Here is a 19,882-nt window from a genome sequence, read left to right on the forward strand (position 1 = left end):
TCTTACACTTGTATTAAAGTTTTGACCAGAATTTTCTTCTCTTCCAAAAGCATTCCCATAAGTCACAATCCTTCTGGGAGATGAGACAAGTGCAGGCATTCGCCATGACCAGTGATGAGAAGGAAAATGAGAAAGAAGATGAAAAAAAGAGAAAAAGCCTGGCCAGTCCGCTGCTCGGTGAGGCCAGAGTTCAGCATATCTAGAGAAACCTGGAGGACACTGGAGTGGATGATGCACAGAGGGGCTCAGCTTTTGCACAGTGTTCTTTCCTTCCACTCTGTTCTTTGCCTCTTTTTTTATAACCTGACCTTTGTTCCAAAATGCACAAATATAATTGTTTTATTTGTATGAGATATTACCTTGTCTGAGTTGTCTCGTTAAAGCCGAGGTGTGCTGGTTATACACGGTAAAGACAGTGCCATTGTGCTCTCTGTTGAGACTGAGTGAAGGACTGTTGATGCAACAAGTGAACTGCCTGGATGGTTTTACCAAATCAACCACGATATTGGCTTAATGAAGATTTCCAGTGTACGTGTTATACAAAATATTTGGCATCAGATTTGAGTATTTTGTCACAAAATATCCAATGTGATAAAAAGTTCTAACATTGCTGTTAATGTGATTATTTTCTGGGTAAAATACAAGTGTAACTGCAGCAAATAACTGTGTTCTTTGCTCCAGGGCCCACTCTTACCTACCAAACTTAACATCATAGTTTGTGGTAAAGATAGCATTGTATTGTAAATACCTTGAAATGGCCTTATAATTTAAACAATTTCCCTGGCCCTCAGTTTTTTTTACCTCACTTTTTTTCACTCACGTGTTCTGCAGCCAATAACGGGAAAGCAGTATTAGATTAAATGTGAAACTAATACATTTAGAATAATTTTAAGCACACTAGTTTAAAAATTTGTGGCATAAATCTTTAAAATCTGCTAATGTATAAACATACTGTACCAATCAATGAGTGATTTAACTGATTTGTCCGTCTTAAATGTTGATATGGAGATAGCTCTCAACATTATGCTGTTTTTTTTTCTCTCTCTAATGTACTTTTTTATTTATTGATTTGGTTCCTTTTAAAGTAGTATTTATGCTGTACCTCTATGGTGACTACAAAGACTACAAACAGCCAGTCATATGCTTGTACTGTCTGTGTTGTTTTGGTGTGAACTATATTGTTGTCATCTGTAAAGCTCTATTTCAGGGGTTGGGATTTCATTGAGTGCAGTAAATTTGCAATGCAGATATATAATGAAACAGTGAACCTTTATTTGCTTTTAAAGCAAGACAAAAACGCTAAATACCACTACTGATTTTGTAAATAGATGTTAAGTTTGAGGACTGTATGTGTAATGTATAGGCAGATAATTCAAAATAGGATTGACCAATTACTGCCAAGTTAATTTTTTTGCATTTTTTATTTTGTTTTTCCATAACCTCAAATTTGAAATATTTTGAGAGGATTTTATAAATTAAGATAATTTCAGAGACTGTTCTGTTAAAGGGAAATCTCACAGTACATCCAGCTGATCATTTCAGTTGCCTTATGTTGCACACTGATGGTGTAAGCATAGCTAGTGAAGCAAACAAGTTATGGGCAGCAGGATTTACAGTGAAATGAATGTTTTGTCTTTGATGTTATTTTTGGTTTTTGTAAATAAATACCCTGAGAACTTTACCATCTATTGCATATTTCTTTCCTTGTGTTGCATTACAACATTTAGTGAAAGCTACTTAGCTGTAGCATCTTTCCATCCTTTTCTTCTCACACAAATACTATTTGTCTCAATGCCTGATAGTAGAAATCATATGGAGAAATGCCTTCATACTGTAGGTGTTCCATTTCCCACACACTTAATGAAAGCTGAGCGAGAAACCCCCATGAATAAATGATTCGATGTGGCTGCCCACAAGCTTTCAAAACTAGAGCGATCTAAAAGTGGAGAATTCCCTGGTTATGCAACTGTGCCACATGGAGGAAAGACACATATTCAGATTTAATGAGTTAAAGGGAAATAAAACTGAGCCATAACCGAAACTAGTTTTCGAATTTTTCCCAACAATTGCAAGCCACATAAGTGCCAGCCACAGGCGTTTTAGAAATGTACAGACTTGCAAGAGAAATAGGAAAATCCAAGTTTTGAACATGCTCAATGTTTCAATTTTATATACTGATAATTGCCTGAAGATTCATCACATTAGTAGTAGCATAAAATACTAATTAGTTAATTTTAAAAAAAACAACAACACGCTAATAAGTAAGTGTAGCACCCTCTAGGATTGAAGTACGCACGATGTAGTATAGAACAGGGTTTTTTCTGGTCTTGGCAACCCGTGAGAACTGCTCACGGATAAAACAATAAAACAAAACATCACATCAAAATGCGCTCTTGTACGTAGTGTCAATTTTTGATTGATTGAATCTTTATTTTGAACATGTTGAAAAAGTACAACAAAATAGAATTAAAAGAGACAAATGAACAAAGCAAAACAAAAGGAAAACGAGCAACCACAACTCCAAATAACGTTCTTGTTCAAAAAGGAGCAGAAAGAAGTATAAGCTTATTTAATCCCACCCCTTTTCCACTATCTAGTATCAATAGACTACAGAAATACCTCCTTGCAATTACATTATATGTCATGTGTATTTTTTTTTTATATTTTTTTTTTATATTTTTTTTAATATTAAAGTTATTTATTGCTTTATATATAATTTGTGCTGTGAGAAAATGAACCAGATCTGTGAATTTTAGAATTTTTGATTTTAAGAATAGTGGATTTGTATGATCTCTGTAACCAGTTTTATGGATTATCCTTATGGCCCTTTTTTGTAATATAAAGATTGATGATAGCGAACATTTGTAAGTATTGCCCCAAACCTCTGCACAGTAATTCAAATACGGTGCAATCAGGGAACAATAGAGAATGTGGAGTGATTTGTGGTCCAGAATGTGTTTTACTTTACTCAAGATTGAGACACTTCTTGAAATTTTGTTATTTTTATAAGATTTATATGAGACTTCCAGTTTAATTTATCATCTATAATCACACCAAGAAACTTATGTTCAAGTACTCTTTCAATTTCCACACCATCTAAATGAATCTGCACTTGTGCATTTCTAAGGGAATTCCCAAATAAGATAATTTTAGTTTTACTTAGATTTAGCAATAGTTTGTTCCTGTTAAACCATTTTTTAATTTTGCACATTTCTGAAGTAATTGTATCCAGCAGCTCCTTTAGATTCCCCCCAGAACAAAAAATATTTGTGTCATCTGCAAATAATACTAATTTTAATATATCAGATGCCTTACAAATATCATTTATATAGATAATAAATAATTTTGGACCCAGTACAGAGCCTTGTGGAACACCACAAGCAATGTCCAAGCATGATGAGGAATGGACACCCAGCTTCACAAATTGTTTCCTGTCACTTAAATAATTTTTCACCCATTGCAGTACAACCCCCCTGATCCCATACCGTTCCAGTTTATTAATTAATATGTCATGATTGATTGTGTCGAATGCTTTCTTGAGATCCAGAAATACTCCAGCTGCATACTGTTTCAATCAATCAAAAATCCTTAATTACAGAAAATAAAACATTTAAAATACACAAACCTTGTGAGCTGACATCCAGGAGGTGCTAAATAGTCCTTTATGGCCTTATTGCCTTATCTTCCACCTTCTTTGTCAATTATTTCCACTCTTTAAACTATATTTTCTCCATGTGTGGAGCTAACTGTGAGCTGCAGCATGCAGACACCATGTGCGCTAGCAAAAGAAAAGTGGCTGGGTGGAGACCTGAGCGATGCACTGGATTTGTCAGCCTACCACACCATATGTATAAGAATTTGAGCCCTTCTTGAACTAATCTTAAAAATAAATAAATACATATTAATATTAATACTACTCGTACCACTAATACTACTAATAAAATTATAAAAGCGATGAAACACTGTGGAGCATGACAATGCAAAGTGATAAAGAAATCCAGACCAACAGACATTTCTATCCCTACTGAAAGAAACATTCACTCTGAATGTTAGAGAAAAACTCTTCAAATATAAAGACCTTGAAATAGAAATTAAGAAAATGCCCGACAAGAAAATTACAAAAGTACCAGTGATGTTAAATTCTCTTTGTTTGGTCAGGGATGGTATGAAAAAATTACACCAACAAAATCCCTGGTAATATCAGGATAAAAGACCTCCAGCTCCTCCTCTACTTTATCCATCGAGTGAACTATTGTGCTCTCATGGTCCTGGCTTTTAAGGGATAGATTTGTAATACTACTGCTACTACTACCACTACTACTACTGATAATAATAATAATAATAATAATAATAATAATAATAATAATAATAATAATAATAATAATAATAATAATAATAATAATAATAAGAAGAAGAAGAAGAAGAAGAAGAAGAAGAAGAAGAATGGGCATTTTGTTTCAAAACAAAGCCTTAAGGAATAAAAATCTACTCGGCGGAACCTTTCTCAGCACGGAGAAAGCGGAAGCGACTTAAATGTGTGTCGCACGGAGCGGAAGTAGTTAGTTGAAGTCACATTGAAGACGGAACCTCGGGTCATAGTAATACTAGGTAACCCAACTCTTTCTTTAATTAAACGAAGTTGTTATAAACATGCCACCAAGTAGTTAAAGGCAGAAAAATTCTATCCTTAGCTTTTAATATTTGAGCGTTTTGGCGGCTTTCTCGTCCAAAGTGGAGCTGCTGGTTAACGCGCCTGTTTAGCCATGATGAGCCAGTTGGCAATTACATAATTCTTTAATTTCCTTCGGTCTCTGTTATTTCATTTATTTATTTATTTACTTACTATCTTACCGTTTGGACTTTTTATTTTCATTTTTAAATCACCCGCTGTTGGGCGCCTGATTATCCGCTGATTTAAACCTGGAGGGAGGTTAGCATCCACTATTTCTGGGTTTTGATAACAGTCATTATATAAGCCTTTCACAGTGTCCCAGCACTTAGGGTAACTCTTAAAGTAGAAATGGCTAAAGGCAGTTTTCACGCAGCTTTACTAGCCAAAACATTAATTACTGGAAACATAATTTGCTACAGTGGAAACCAGTGAGACCTACAGGTTAAGAACCTGAGAACAGCCAGTTCCCAGCTCAAGGGTCAAAATGTTTCACATTTTTGCAGTGAAATCCAATTCAAATTTTAACATCCGGTAACATATATTAAAAAGGTATTATTAATCTTTTTTTTTCTGCATTATTTTATGCATGTGACGGCAAATAGTTATTTTACTGTATTTATGTGTGAGTGTAATGCCAGAGGAAAAGTAAATTTGTTTTGTTAGTTCCATGTATGAACTTAATAGATAAAGTGATTCTGAAGTGCTTTTACCTAATATTTCTATGGTTGGAGAATTAAAACAAATGTTTGTTGTTGTTGTTGTTTTTATCTCTGGAACAAGTCACAAAATTAGTAAACAAGAAAAGGGCCAGAAAATAGTTGGCATTACTCTCAGCATTCTTTCATAAACATGTCTTAAATTAGCATAAATCAGCTACTCTGCATCTAGAATAACATAATATTCATCTGCAGCAATTTGAACAATATTTTCTATGAAATGTGATATATTAGACAGCTTGGTTGGACAAGACAGTTTACATAAAGTTAAATGTTGGGTTTTTTTTGTGGGGCTCTCAGGTGCCTCTATCAGTCTTCATCAGCAGCGAGTTTTGCTGAAAACTCTGGAACCTAAAATCTCGGTCAGATGAACGTAGACTTCATTCAGCAACCCGCAATCTTTGCAGATGGCAAGAAACCGCCAAAAGGCTGAAATTACAAATTTTCACTAGGTGGCTGGCACATGGATAAGTGACCAGTAGTTGCACTGTTACCAGGGGGTCACAGTCTAGTCTCTAGGCATGTGTGACTGGTGCTTTAGTGAACCCTGTTTTATAGACTAAATAGTAGGGCAGGGCGATATGGTCAAAAATATATATCACGATATATATTTGAAAATTTGTGATAACAATATAACTGACGATATAATTTCTGCAAGACAAAATACAACTCCACAACTTTACTAGTTTTTAACTCTCAGTGATGCCGCAGTGTTCGTTTGATTTTGGGACCTGAAAGGTGTCGGAGTTTTGGACCCAGTTTTGGATCACTCCGCAAGGCTCCTGACTACGGCAGCCGTAATGCTCCGGCAATCCATCAAGCGGTGGGCTTACCAAAGCCACACTAAAACATTTTTTGATAGATTTCTGTGCACCACATAAAATCGGTTCGAGGTCAGTAAGCACAACCAGAATTCATACATAAGGCACACTGTTGATTTTTGATAAAATTAAAGGATTTTAAGTGCGCCTTATAGTGTGTAAAATACGTCATACAGAAGAAAAGAATATATCGCGATATATATCGTTACCCCGCATGCTTCATATACCGTGATATGGATTTTAGGCCATATCGTCCAGCCCTAGTCTGAAGTTACTGTTACATTACTAGTTTGATTGCTGTGACAGAGCAGAGTAAGACCATACTTTGTCTTTTTTTATTGCCACAGGACCAGGGACCAGTGAGCTCATTCCTGATGACCTTGTTTGGATAACCACTGACAATGTTTGCCTCAAAGATCATCCCTCGTCTCAGCCTATTACACAAAGCAACTTGTGAGTAAGAACAAATAGCCAAATATCTGTCTGCCTACATTCAATACTATGTTTTCTATTTCATTAAAATCTGACTTTTTTTCTTCCCCTTAATGACAAGGTGCACTTCAAGCTCATGGAGAAACTTTGAATGGATGTCTACAACCAGCTGCTTCTGCTTACTGCCCTTCACGTCATCAAAAACTGAGAAACTACTCAACAGCGGCAGACAACAGGTCCCCTCCGCGATGGGTCCAGCTTGAGCCGGATCTGGACGAGGCTCTCATACCACGTAAACTGTCAGTAAGTCCCCTGGAGAGCTGGCTCTCACTACGCTACTCCCTCCCTCCGCTGCTGGAGTCCACTCAGCCACAGGAGGATGTAGAGCTGCTGGAGGAGAAGGTGCTGCCGCCTATCTCCGTCCCCGTTTTGGAAGACGGGGAGGGTACAGTAACACCACTCAGATGTAAGAATGTTCTAGAGATACGGCGGCGGAAGATGAACCGGCATAAATACAAGAAGCTGCAAAAACGGACTAAGTTCTTGAGAAAGAGGGTGCTGGAGGGCCGAGGAAAGAAGAAGCAGGTGGGACTTTTCTTTCACATCTATCAGACCATTTCTTTTTTTTCCCACTATGATGTCTTGAGGTTTGATAAAAAATGCAATCATTGTTTTATTCCTTCCAATTCATCATTGTGTGTCTGATTTGCACTAGTTACAGTTTTCCAAAGCTAGATGAATATAAAACAGCCAGCTTTGTGTCTTTATTATATACAGAAACGCTTTGAGGAGGATCTGAAGAAGATTTGGATGCGAGCGGGACTGAAGAAGGCTCCAGAGGGATGGAGCACACCTAGGATCTTCATTAAACAGCATGGAAACAGAAGGAACTGAAAAATTCTGATTAAAGTCTGCGTCCCAACGTTTACCCTGGATGACTCTCCACACATCACACTGTTCTAACAATCAACCTGCCGTGTGTGCTTTTCACTTTAATTAAAGCATATTTGAGTGATGAGCTAAATAATGGTGTAGATAGTCTAATAAAGAACTCCCTCTGTGAAGCTCAAGGTGTGATGTGTCTGAATTTCTATTTTTGTTTTTTTCACCTCCAGGCTGACTTTCAGTGTCAGCTACTTCAGCAATTGTTCTTTTTCTTGTTGTACTGTAGATGGCAGTATTGTGCAAATAATGCTAACTGAAGTTTATGCTGCAAATAACTCACAAAGGAAGAAAGTGGTGTGGAAGTTTCCAACATGAAAAAACTCTTCATGTGGGACACGTAGAACAAAATAAAATGCCAACGTAACCACATACATTGTAGCTATCACTTAATATTTAATTTAAAAGCTGCAAATCATCTGTTTCATTATAAGATGATTTTCTAGCAGCTGTCAGTCGCACTAAAATTTTGGGATTATTGTAAAGTGTTTGGTTTAACGGAGATTTGTGTTTTTGGGTGCAGTTATCCGAAATGCAGTTAAGATACCAGTGTTCTATAACAAAATGCAATTGTGCAATTTAGTGCGGATATTTGTGAAGTGTTTAGCACTATTGCAGTGTTGGATTTCATTGGCTAGCGGAGGGTGGGACTTGTGTAGACTCAGTCTGCATGAACACAAAGTCCTGCTGCTGCTGGGTGAACTTCAGGCGCTCCTTTATCAGTTCTTGCAAGAACCTCCTCTGACGGGCTTTTAACATCTGACAATTTTGATAAATAGTTCCTCCTCGACATGGCTCTCCTTCAGAGTAAGTGAAGTCCTCTTAAGTCGTCTCACTTTTAAAAGAAAAAAAAAAGACGCTTGCTAAATTTTTCTTTGTGCCATAATTGCATCCAGGTCAGTCGGTAACAAAAGCAGACTCCTTTGCCAGGTTTGCTTTGCCTCAGCTAAATACTTTTCTGATCCTTTTCATTATTCTTCGCTCACAGAGTCTCTGTAAGCTATTATATGTAACTGTAAATATCTTGCATCTGTATTTTTCACTGCTTTTTGGGTTTTGTTTTTGCTGTACACGCATTTTTCCAAACTCAGTTAACCGATGCAAGATTAATGTAATGTGTTTTCATGCTTTGTATTGATAACCAATGATCTTCATCATTTTAACCTTTTTTATGTTATTTTTACATTTAAAGCCCCTTGTAGGTATGAACATCTAATCTCAAACTACGGCCCTGTACACTTTCTAACTTTTTTTGTTCAAAGTGATCTATTCAATAAAATAGATCAAATGCAATCAGATTGGGCCCGGCATGTTGATACAGTAGACAGGCCATAGTTTGTGACTCTGGGATTTTTTATGGCTTCAACCCAATGTGTTTCCAGTTAACTGCGGTCTGAGTGGAGGAGTCAGCACAATCCAGCAGCCAGTCATTATATGTGTCAGTAATGAGTGTTTCACCACGAGTGGGTCTTTTGGAGTCCAGACGGCGTGGAGGAGAGGGAGCAGGAGGGGGATCCAACCATCATAAACACAGTTTATGATGGTTGGATTCAACTTAATGAACGGCCACAAAGCAACAGGGCATGGAAAAGATTCGAAGTGCTGTTTTGACTCAAACAAGTTTGTAAACATGTAGCTACTCAGAAAATGACAAGGTCACGATAAGGTAGCATATTTATGCTCTGGAAAATCCTCGCAGGCAATCCCCTGAAATTTTGAGCTCAATTTGTCCTCCATAAGGTTAGAGAAGATGCCCACACACTGAGATGTTGCTGATGTTGCTTTGGCAGCTATGACATTTGGGCGCCATCAGATCATCTGAACATGATAAATGACCTCAAAATTACAGACGTCACCTAATTATTCCACGTGAAGATGAAACTCATGTAAATCTGCAGAAAGCAATCCATACACAAATAATCCAGCATGTTTGCAGTGGTTTAGAATGTAATTAGTGAACGTAATCAGTGCTAACACGCTGTTTCCACAGGACGGTCAATAAGCCCTCCAGGCCTCTGAATGTATCTTTGTATGTTTAGCTGAGTCTGCAGCTGCACAGATTTGTCTGATTTATTTTCAACCTGTGACGGGGCTGTGAGCAAACTTCACACTTGAACAACATCGGTGAATCACAGACTTTATGCTGAGTAAACTCATTCTTTATGTTTAAATCATACTTAAAACGTTTTGCTATTTTACCTTCAGGTTGAGATTTTAATGAGCAGTGATTTTGCACTCTATTTGGCAAATGTCTGTTATTATCACTAGTAATTCAATAGCCCCTTGTTAAGTCTTACTGTTAAAACAGCCTCATGAGTCAACAGCCTGTGTGTGTCTGATGACAGACAATTAAAGGGGCTGAGACGCTTTGTTTTTACCATCTGCAGGAAAGTTTTTGCCCTACTGTAGAAAAGCCAGGAAAGTTTTCCAGGATGAGGTCTCCTCTCTGATGCCAGTGTGTGTGCTGAAGTCATTTTGTCCAGCTTGAAGTGTTATTTAGTTTACTGCATCGAAGAACAGTAGCAGAGGTATTCTCATAGTCTAATGGTGAAGATAGCCAACATAGCTAAAACTGCTAAACCAGTTACTGACTTGTGTTGTATGTCAAACCCTGCATTTAACCATGCATACAAAAAAACAATACAATGCAATAATTGTTGCAAGTTTCCACTCATTATTTGCTCCTCTGGATAACATTCAGTAAATCTAAATACTTTACACAGTTTAAAAATGACCAGAGCCAGTTCATACCAGTGTTATCTCACTAACACTGGCTCCCAGTATATTTAAAGTGTTATTCGTCACATTTTGAAAGTGCTTCGTGGTGTAATTTCTTGAGATATTTCTGACCTCTTAGTATAAGCATACCTTAAAATCCCCAGGCTGAGGTCTTGTAACTCTTCCAGAGGCCCAGTTTAAGACAAGAGGGGGCAGAGCTTCTACAGTTAGTGCCTCCGGCCTCTGAAATGACCTGCACAGAGGAAGTCAGTCATCTCATCTTAAAATGGAACCTAATGTTCTCTTACTTTTATCTTTTTTATCACTGTGATTTTAAAAGCTGACGAGCTCGTGACGATTTATTGATTTGCCACCGTACTTGCATGAAACATTTCAAAGCTTGAAAGAAGATTCACTGCATTACTGAAATAAATCTTGTCTCTATAGTTTATAATAACAAGTACCGGTATGGTGAAAACAAACAGGTGTTTGGTCTGGTTCCGAGACTTTTGACACTTGGGAGTTTGACTGGAGTGCGCCGAATAACAGCCTGGTGCTTCATCCCCTCAGGATCACGGCCTTGCGACAAGCCAGCAGCAGCCGAGATGAATGGGGGCTCTGTATGCTTTGGCTGCATACATCTCTGCCCGCCTTTCAGTAAACAGACGGGAAATAGCACTGTGGGAAAAATGCATTAGAAATAGCAAATGTGCTGTCGGAAAATCCCTAGAGTGAGCAAACACAAACAGCGAAATGTATTTCCAGAGTGTGTTGTTGACATCTGGTGTGTTTGTCTACTTTTGTCTTCCTTTGCTGAACTTCTGTTTTAAAGCGTTACCTTTTCACCGCGTGCTTGTTTCTTCAGCTTCACTCTATCTCTTTTAAATTGTCCTCTCACTGAACCCACATCTGCTCAGACTCTGAAAGTTTTCAGTGTTGGGTCAGTACGAGATCAAAGCTAAACTCTCCAGGCACTTCAACCAATTTGTGGGTGGAAGCGCTTGAAGTGTTTCTCAAGAATTAATCAGTGGAAATATGTGGAGACAAATCTACGGTATATAACGCAGCATCAGCAGGCTGTGTGAATTAAAATCATCAGTAGGATAAAACTCTAATCATCCTGGATTTTGTTTTTTTCAGTTCTTGCTGTGCTCTTCCTGCCGGGAGGTAAGAGACTTTTTTTTTTTAGGCACAGCATATTATTTTGGATTATTTATATTTACATCTTTGCTGCACTGAATTTGTGACTACATGTGTTTATATTCTGTGTCAGCTTGGGGACAGAGCAGCAGCAGCAGGCTTGGTGTAGTGGTGGAGGCGAAGAACATCACTCTTCCCGCGGGATCTAAGGCCATCCTGCCCTGTCACAGCCCCCGCATGGTGTGGATCCGGGACAGACTGAAGGACCGTCAGAGGGTAGTGCACTGGGACTTGGTCCGCAGCAGCCCGGAAAATTCTGTGGAACGAGTCTTGGACATGTCACCTGGGGCCAACCAGAGGGTCTACAACGCCTTCAACAAGGGCCGCGTTTTCATCCCAGACTCTGCATTCAGTGATGGCAACTTCTCCCTTACTATCAACAGTGAGACTTTTCATTCTTTTTTGCAGTAGCACTATGAACGTTGTTCCATCCATCCATCCATCCATCCATCCATCCATCTTCATCCGCTTTATCCGGGGCCGGGTCGCGGGGGCAGCAGCCTAAGCAAAGAGGCCCAGACCTCCCTCTCCCCAGCCACGTCCTCCAGCTTATCCGGGGGAATACCAAGGCGTTCCCAGGCCAGCCGAGAGATATAATCTCTCCAGCGTGTCCTGGGTCTGCCCCGGGGCCTCCTCCCGTTGGGACATGCCTGGAACACCTCACCCAGGAGGCGCCCAGGGGGCATCCTTGTCAGATGCCCGAACCACCTCAGCTGGCTCCTTTCGATGTGGAGCAGCAGCTGCTCTACTCTGAGCCCCTCCCGGATGGCCAAACTTCTCACCCTATCTCTAAGGGAGAGGCCAGCCACCCTTCGGAGGAAGCTCATTTCTGCCGCTTGTATCCGCGATCTCGTTCTTTCGGTCACTACCCACAGCTCGTGGCCATAGGTGAGGGTAGGGACGTAGATCGACCGGTAAATTGAGAGCTTCGCTTTTACACTCAGCTCCCTCTTCACCACGACGGACCGGTGCAGCGTCTGCATTACTGCAGCCGCAGCCCCAATCCGTCTGTCGATCTCCGGCTCCCTTCTCCCATCACTCGCGAACAAGACCCCGAGATACTTGAACTCCTCCACTTGGGGCAGGAACTCATCCCCGACCCGGAGTGGGCACTCCACCCTTTTCCGGCTGAGAACCATGGCCTCAGATTTGGAGGTGCTGATCCTCATTCCCGCTGCTTCACACTCGGCTGCGAACCGTTCCAGTGCAAGCTGGAGGCCCTCACCCGATGAAGCCAACAGAACCACATCATCTGCAAAAATCAGAGATGAGATTCTGAGGCCACCAAAGCGAAAGCCTCCGCCACTTGGCTGCGCCTAGAAATCCTGTCCATAAAAATTATGAACAGAACCGGAGACAAAGGGCAGCCTGGCGGAGCCCATCACCCACCGGGAACGAGTCCGACTTATTGCCGGCAATGCGAACCAAGCTCTTGCAACGGTTGTATAGGGATCGAATGGCCCGTAGCAATGGGCCAGACACCCCATACTCCCGCAACACCTCCCACAGGACACCCCGAGGGACACGGTCGAATGCCTTCTCCAAGTCCACAAAACACATGTAGACTGGTTGGGCAAACTCCCATGCACCCTCAAGTATCCTGGAGAGGATAAAGAGCTGGTCCAGTGTTCCGCGACCAGGACGAAAACCGCATTGTTCCTCCTGTATCCGAGGTTCGACTAGCGGACGAACTCTCCTTTCCAGCACCCTGGCATAGACTTTCCCAGGGAGGCTGAGGAGTGTGATCCCCCTGTAGTTGGAACACACCCTCCGGTCCCCTTTCTTAAAGATGGGGACCACCACCCCGGTCTGCCAGTCCACAGGTACTGCCCCTGATCTCCACGCAACATTGCAGAGGCGTGTCAACCAGGACAGCCCTACAACGTCCAGAGCCTTCAGGAACTCGGGGCGGACCTCATCAACACCAGGGGCTCTGCCACCAAGGAGTTGTTTAACTGCCTCAGTGACCTCGCCCCCGGAAATTGGCGGGTCGTTCCCCTCATCCCCAGACTCTGCTTCCTCCTCGGAAGACGTGTCAGTGGGATTAAGGAGGTCCTCGAAGTATTCCTTCCACCGCCTGACAATTTTCTCAGTCGACGTCAGTAGCGCTCCGCCAGCACTATACACAGTGCAGGTAGAGCACCGCTTTCCCCTCCTGAGACGCCTGACGGTTTGCTAGAATCTCTTCGAGGCAGTCCGAAAGTCTTTTTCCATGGCCTCTCCGAACTCCTCCCACACCCGAGTTTTTGCTTCAGCCACTGCCCGAGCCGCATTCCGCTTGGCCTGTCGATACCTGTTGGCTGCCTCCGGAGTCCCACAGGCTAACCAAGCCCGATAGGACTCCTTCTTCAGCCTGGTGGCTCCCTTCACCCCTGGTGTCCACCATTTGGTTCGGGGATTACCACCACGGCAGGCACAAACCACCTTGCGGCCGCAGCTCAATGCAGCAGTTTCGGCAATGGAGACGCTGAACATGGTCCATTTGGACTCAATGTCCCCAGTCTCCCTCGGAATGCTGTTGAAGCTCTGCCGGAGGTGTGCGTTGAAGATCTCGCGGACTGGGGCCTCTGCTAGACGTTCCCAGCACACCCTCACTACGCGTTTAGGTGCACCAGGTCTGTCCAGCGTCCTCCCCCGCCACCTGATCCAACTCACCACCAGGTGGTGATCAGTTGACAGCTCAGCCCCTCTCTTTACCCGAGTGTCCAGAACATATGGTCGCAGGTCTGCTGATACGATTACAAAATCGATCATCGACCTACGGCCTAGAGATTTTAAGTGACTCAATTTGACTCTCAGACACAATTGTGTTTGTTTATGTAATTACTGTAAAAAAAAACAACTATTGTTTATATTCACATTCACATTAACCTGTGTTCGAACAGGGTGTTCGTTATGGCCAAACTGTGATTAGCACAGAAGTCCAATAACAAAGCACCGCTCGGGTTCAGATCAGGGAGGCCGTTCCTCCCAATCACGCCCCTCCAGGTCTCGCTGTTGTTACCCACGTGAGCATTGAAGTCTCCCAGCAGGACAACAGAGTCTCCAGGTGGAGCACCCTCCAGCACCCCCCCCCCAGGGATTCTAAGAAGGCTGGGTACTCTGAACTGCCACTCGGCGCATAAGCGCAGATGACAGTCAGGACCCGTTCCCCGACCCTAAGGCGCAGGGAACAAACCCTCTCGTCCACCGGGAAAAACCCCAACGTACCGGCAGCAAGCCGAGGGGATATTAGAATACCCACCCCAGCCCGCCGCCTCTCACCAGGGGCAACTCCAGACTGAGACAGAGTCCAGCCCCTCTCCAGGAGACTGGTTCCAGAGCCCAAGCCATGTGTAGAGGTGAGCCCGACTATATCTAGCCGGTACCTCTCAACCTCAAGCACTAACTCAGGCTCCTTCCCCACCAGAGAGGTGACATTCCATGTCCCTATTGCCAGTCTTGGCAACCGGGGGTCAGTCCGCCAGGGCCTCCGCTCCTGGCCGCCACCCAGCACACAATGCACCCGACCCCTATGGCGCCTCCTGCGGGTGGTGGGCCTGCGGGAGGATGGGCCCATGTCTCCTCTTCGGGCTGTGCCCGGCCAGGCCCCATGAACTAAGGCCCGGCCACCAGACGCTCGCCCTCGGGCACCCTCCCCGGGCCTGGCTCCAGGGCGGGGCCCCGGTAACCCTATCCCGGGCAGGGTAAACTGTTCCCTCGGTGTCCTTTTCATAAGGGTCTTGTTGTTCGTGCTGAGTTATAATTTTAATATAATTAAGTTAATTTTATTTTAATAATATTTATTTATTTTCAGATGTGGCAGCAACCGACAAAGGAGTTTATACTTGTAATTTACACCATCACTACTGTCAGATTCACCAGTCTATGCAAATCCATGTTGATGTCACTAAGTCAGGTGAGGCTATCTGATCTAAAATACTATATTTGTTTCTTGAATTGTGATGTATAATTACATTTAATTACATTTAATTGTGTATTTAATTACACCTAAAAATGTATTACACCTGAATGTGTTTCCAGCTCGTAAAGAGAAGCGGTACTTGGATGGAGAGAAGACTGTGTTTGTGGTCCTGTTGGGCAGCTCAGTGGTATTGCCTTGTGTGAACCGGCGCCCCCTGTGGCGAGAGGGTCTTCAGGAGGACCAGCAGCAGGTGGCCCACTGGGACTTCCAGCCTCCTGGAGTGCGTCCTGATAAGGCCGACCGACTGGTGGACCTGTACGCCTCCGGAGAGCGTAGGGATTACGGACCTCTCTTTGCCCAGAGCAAGATGAGTGTGGCAGAGGATGCTTTTACACTAGGAGACTTCTCACTGTTCATCTCCGACCTGAGGCCCGCTGATAAAGGCCTTTACTCCTGCCACCTGCACCATCACTACTGTGGTCTCCATGAGAGGCGCATCTTCAGACTAACTGTGGGACCTCCACTCATGCCTGATTCCACTCCAGCACCCAGAATTTTCCAGAATGATGAACCAGATCCAAGTAAGTAACAAAAATCCTTAGAAATTTGTTTTCCCACAACATAGTCATGGTAAATGGTTTTTCCTCTATGTTTTTTTTGGCTGAACTGTGCACAGAGAAATAAGACCGCTCCTGGGTTTTTTTGTTATATTTATAGGCATAGTTGGTCAGTTAAATCAGTTCTTCCTCCTGCCAACTTTCTCCTCAGTCCTCCCTGTTTTTGTGTTTGAGCTGAAGAGGGAGGAGCCAAGGAATGCAGGAGCTAGTTGAGAAAGAAAGAAAGAAATTCTTTCATATACTTGTTTATTTGGTTTTGCAGATTGGATAGAATAGAGATATCTATTTGCATCTTTTGCTTAAAAAGCTGTCTACAGTTTTTAATCGACTGTAATGGAAGTGCTCTCATTTTCCTCACAAACTGCTTCATTTAGAGCTTTTTTTTATTTGTTTATCTAGACATATTTTAGCTAGACTGAGCAGAGGAATGGGTTTCAGCATCCAGTACTTTTTGGAGTGGATGGTCACATCCTGTGTTTTTGGTTTTTTGTTCCTCATTTTTCCAGAAGTCTAAACCAGGCATCTAGACCTGTTATACTGCTTCTCCACTTTTGTTTTGTTTTTTTTCCAGTCTCTCCTTCGTTTCTCTGGTAGAGGCATATTTATCAGCAGTTACAGGAAGTCTGGCCCATCTGTTCAACATCTGGGCCAGCTGCGACATGAAAGAGCAAAGTAAGGGGAGGGTATGAAAGTACGTGTTAGACTATAGATTCTCCTCCCCTTTAAAGAAATGACAGCCAATTTAAAATTTATGCTAGAAAGAAATGCATGTGTGATGCATTTTTTCCTGCCCACTTAGCTCTTATCTGCACCTCGCTGAGCTTGTTAGACAAAAAAAACAACTATTTCTATTCACCCACATTACATTACAAGCATCATGGGAACTTTTCACAGCTTTTCACTTTGTTGTCGTAGTTATTGATGACATGAAACAAAAATAAAAAGAAGTTATTCCTTGTAATCATGAGGGAAGCATTTTGTGAGCTGTCACCAGTTCAAGAGAGATATCAGCCTCTGAAAAGAAGATGATTCCTTTTATTTCATTGACTTGCAAATGATGTGTATCCCACCATTTGAAAAAAAAAAAAGCCATTAAAGCATACACACTTGATCTGTTAAGAAAATGGTAATAGACCACTGCTACAGCATGGCTGGAGATCTCCTCTCAGCAGTTGTGCTGTAGAGACAATGACCTTGGGTATGTCTTTGCATTTTCATGCATATTAGGCACATTATGCAATGACAGCTTTATTTGCCATCAGTGTATACATAGACCCCCTTAGAGGATGTTGGTAATTAAGTTAGAATAAATATTTTTTCTGTTGACTGGCTGGTTTTTAATGCATAACAACAGATACACCATTGCATGTTTTCCTCATTAGTTCTTTGTTAGTTTAGACTGTTCTTTTGAGCTGCTAATGAAAGACTAGAGATTAAACAATTTTAGTATTTTCTGTGATTAAACTGCTTTTTAATTTATGACCAATTACTGGTGTATATTAGCAACACATCTATAAGCGTACTTTTTGCAGAAGTAGTCGTGATATAACACATTATGGTTTGAAATAATGATTAAAGAAAATATAAACAGTTCTCTATTTGTTATGTTTTTGAAATTATGTGTAACTATGTAGATGTATAAATGTGGTGCATTGGGACAGTTCAGGTCACTGTGAAACCCTTTGCTGCCTGCCATGTTTAGAGCGGCCTGCCAGATGGTAGACTTCACTGCTAAACTCTGCTGAAGGTGTCACAGATTTATTTTCCATACATGCTCAAACCAGGCTTCTGTGTTTGTTAGAAGAGCACTTTTAAAATGAAAAAGTAATTCAGACATGCAGACAGACCACATTACAGACTTTGTCTCCCTTCCCTCACACTTCTCCACTTTACTGGTCAGCCTGTGTTTTTCTGGGGAGAAAAAAATAACAGCTGCATGACATCAGGTCTGGAAGTCATTACTGCCAAACAGCATCTTGACATTTAACTCTCTGCTCTCTCTGCTCCAGTGTTTTGCTTTTGGGAACAAATGAAAAAGAGCCTATGGAGGAATGAAAACCTCTACTTGTGTGGAACTACATTTCATTTTGATCCTTGTTTATTGCCATTAGTTTAATCCAATGCAGCAATACAATAAATCTCATTTAAAATATGAGCATGAAATCCCCAGGATACATTGCATTGTTTGGTTTTAGGGTTTATTGAGTTCACTCAATATTTAGCATGTGTAATATTCAGTAATTCTTGGAGAGTTAATTAGGTTATTGAAGAAGGAATTTTATTTTATTCCTGTTCTTTTCTCAGGCGAAGGGGTCGAGCCTCCACGTGTGGTTAATGTCTTTATCCCCGAGCATCGAAGTTATTTCATGCAACATTTGGGCTACTTCCTGGCAACATTCTTACTGCTGGGGTTTATCGTCATTGCTCTTATTATGCTGACTCGACGGCGCAAAAAGAGAGGTATTTTTTATTACAACATTCCTGCTTGGTTGTTACTTGTATATTGCAACCTGATTGTGTTTCTTAGCATCATAAAAAGCATATTTATCAGAGTTACATTTTGTTATTATTGTGTGCGCTTGAGTTTTTTTTTCTGTTTTTTACAGGGCTGGAGTATGAGCTGGGTCGATCCCAACGGTAATGCATTATCATGTGGTTAATGTTATGCTGCTTTAACTTTACATTAAATCTAACATTAACTTCTTCACAGGGGAACCGCAATCACTGGAGGTGAAGTAGCTTTAGACTGCACAGAGCTGAATTGCTGTAACCAAGAGCCTTTGAATTCAGGTGCAGTAAACTTCACCCAAACGCATTAAATACGCACACTTCGCTTTCCATCGACAGCTCATTTTCTGTGTGTCTACTTTAATCGACAGAGTACAAAAACAACATAATGAAAGAGCGCGATATGGCTAAAGACTGCAATAAGGGTGAGCAGAAACTGTGTATTTCAGTGAGTAAACACAACAATTAGCATCTTTTCAGCAGATTTTGGTGTTACGATTTCCCTTTCTCACCTCCTCATGCAGAATTTGATGGGAAGATGTGGAAGTGAATGTGATATTTCTGAGACGCCGCTGGCAGGTCCAGGGCAAACACGGGAAGAAATACAGGACCATGGAGAAAAAGGAGAAAATCAGGAAACCCAGGAGAGGACAGGAGGAATGCTCCCTCTGCTGTAACCCTAGCACACAAAGCTTTTTCAGTAAAGGATATCATCTTTCTTTTTTTTTCTTTTTTCTTTTTTTTACCCGATTTCAAAATTAATACACACACACACACACACACACACACACACACACACACACACACACACACACACACACACACACACACACACACACACACACACACACACACACACACACACATATATATATATGTGTGTATATGTATAGATATTTTTTTCCTTCTCACCAGCTGTTATAACCATATGGTTAAACTTATATTTGATCCTTCCTCTTTGCATTCAGTGTTTTGTTTATATTAAATACAAAGCATTTTCTTATATAATGTTTTTAAAATATGTTTTTTAACTAAATGCATGCTCTTTATTGAGGTACCGGTATGTTTTATTATGTACTGCACATGCTTATGGAGCTACAAGCTTACGGCTCTTTTTAATTGTTGAAATCTGGATATTTCCTTTTCTTTTTTTGCATAAATTCTGCTGTAGTGTAAAGCACATAAATCATAATGTTTCATAATTCAATTTACTGTATGTTGTAGACATTTTCAAATGTTGTTTGGAAACGAGTATGACTTTATTCTAGCTACACAAAAACAGATCTCAACAGTGGTGACAAAGGGACTACCCTGTTTTGTGGATTTTTCTTACAGAAAGGCAGATTAAAATT

The 19,882-nt window shown here is 41.4% G+C and overlaps 3 protein-coding genes across 17 annotated transcripts in view; all 3 read left to right on the forward strand.

Moving 5' to 3' along the window:
- The window catches only part of LOC146645308 (rap1 GTPase-activating protein 1-like), a 56,540-nt gene extending 54,869 nt beyond the window's left edge, over positions 1–1,671 (forward strand). For all 15 annotated transcript variants that reach the window (XM_085392882.1, XM_085392865.1, XM_085392869.1 and 12 more), the window contains one exon: positions 51–1,671. The gene's annotated coding sequence lies outside the window, so the exon portion shown is untranslated. The remainder of the gene's footprint in view (positions 1–50) is intronic.
- Positions 1,672–4,478: 2,807 nt separating this feature from the next.
- On the forward strand, positions 4,479–7,711 carry aurkaip1 (aurora kinase A interacting protein 1). Its single transcript, XM_085393851.1, has 4 exons — positions 4,479–4,608; positions 6,557–6,662; positions 6,763–7,226; positions 7,419–7,711. The coding sequence occupies exons 2-4, from the start codon at positions 6,611–6,613 to the stop codon at positions 7,533–7,535; spliced, it is 633 nt and encodes a 210-aa protein (XP_085249977.1). The 5' UTR covers positions 4,479–4,608; positions 6,557–6,610; the 3' UTR covers positions 7,536–7,711.
- A 133-nt stretch (positions 7,712–7,844) lies between these two features.
- LOC146645310 (matrix remodeling-associated protein 8-like) lies at positions 7,845–19,407 on the forward strand. The gene is made up of 10 exons (XM_085393850.1): positions 7,845–8,390; positions 11,442–11,468; positions 11,575–11,883; positions 15,298–15,399; positions 15,525–15,986; positions 18,327–18,482; positions 18,629–18,659; positions 18,733–18,812; positions 18,902–18,955; positions 19,055–19,407. Exons 1-10 carry the CDS (start codon positions 8,375–8,377, stop codon positions 19,078–19,080), a joined length of 1,263 nt encoding a protein of 420 aa, XP_085249976.1. The 5' UTR covers positions 7,845–8,374; the 3' UTR covers positions 19,081–19,407.
- The last annotated feature ends 475 nt before the right edge of the window (positions 19,408–19,882 follow it).

Source organism: Rhamphochromis longiceps, linkage group LG20 (assembly GCF_057381845.1).
Source record: "Rhamphochromis longiceps isolate RC_006_pf linkage group LG20, R_longiceps_female_GT1.1, whole genome shotgun sequence".
Lineage (NCBI taxonomy): Eukaryota > Metazoa > Chordata > Actinopteri > Cichliformes > Cichlidae > Rhamphochromis > Rhamphochromis longiceps.

Excerpts from the sequence above, each read along its gene's own strand:
- LOC146645310 (XM_085393850.1), top strand. Across the intron at positions 15,987-18,326 it reads GAATGATGAACCAGATCCAA|GCGAAGGGGTCGAGCCTCCA; the intron begins GTAAGTAACAAA and ends TTCTTTTCTCAG. Across the intron at positions 18,813-18,901 it reads CCAAGAGCCTTTGAATTCAG|AGTACAAAAACAACATAATG; the intron begins GTGCAGTAAACT and ends TTTAATCGACAG.
- aurkaip1 (XM_085393851.1), top strand. The coding sequence starts at position 6,611 with ATGTTTGCCTCAAAGATCATCCCTCGTCTCAGCCTATTACACAAAGCA. Across the intron at positions 6,663-6,762 it reads CCTATTACACAAAGCAACTT|GTGCACTTCAAGCTCATGGA; the intron begins GTGAGTAAGAAC and ends CTTAATGACAAG. Across the intron at positions 7,227-7,418 it reads GCCGAGGAAAGAAGAAGCAG|AAACGCTTTGAGGAGGATCT; the intron begins GTGGGACTTTTC and ends TATTATATACAG.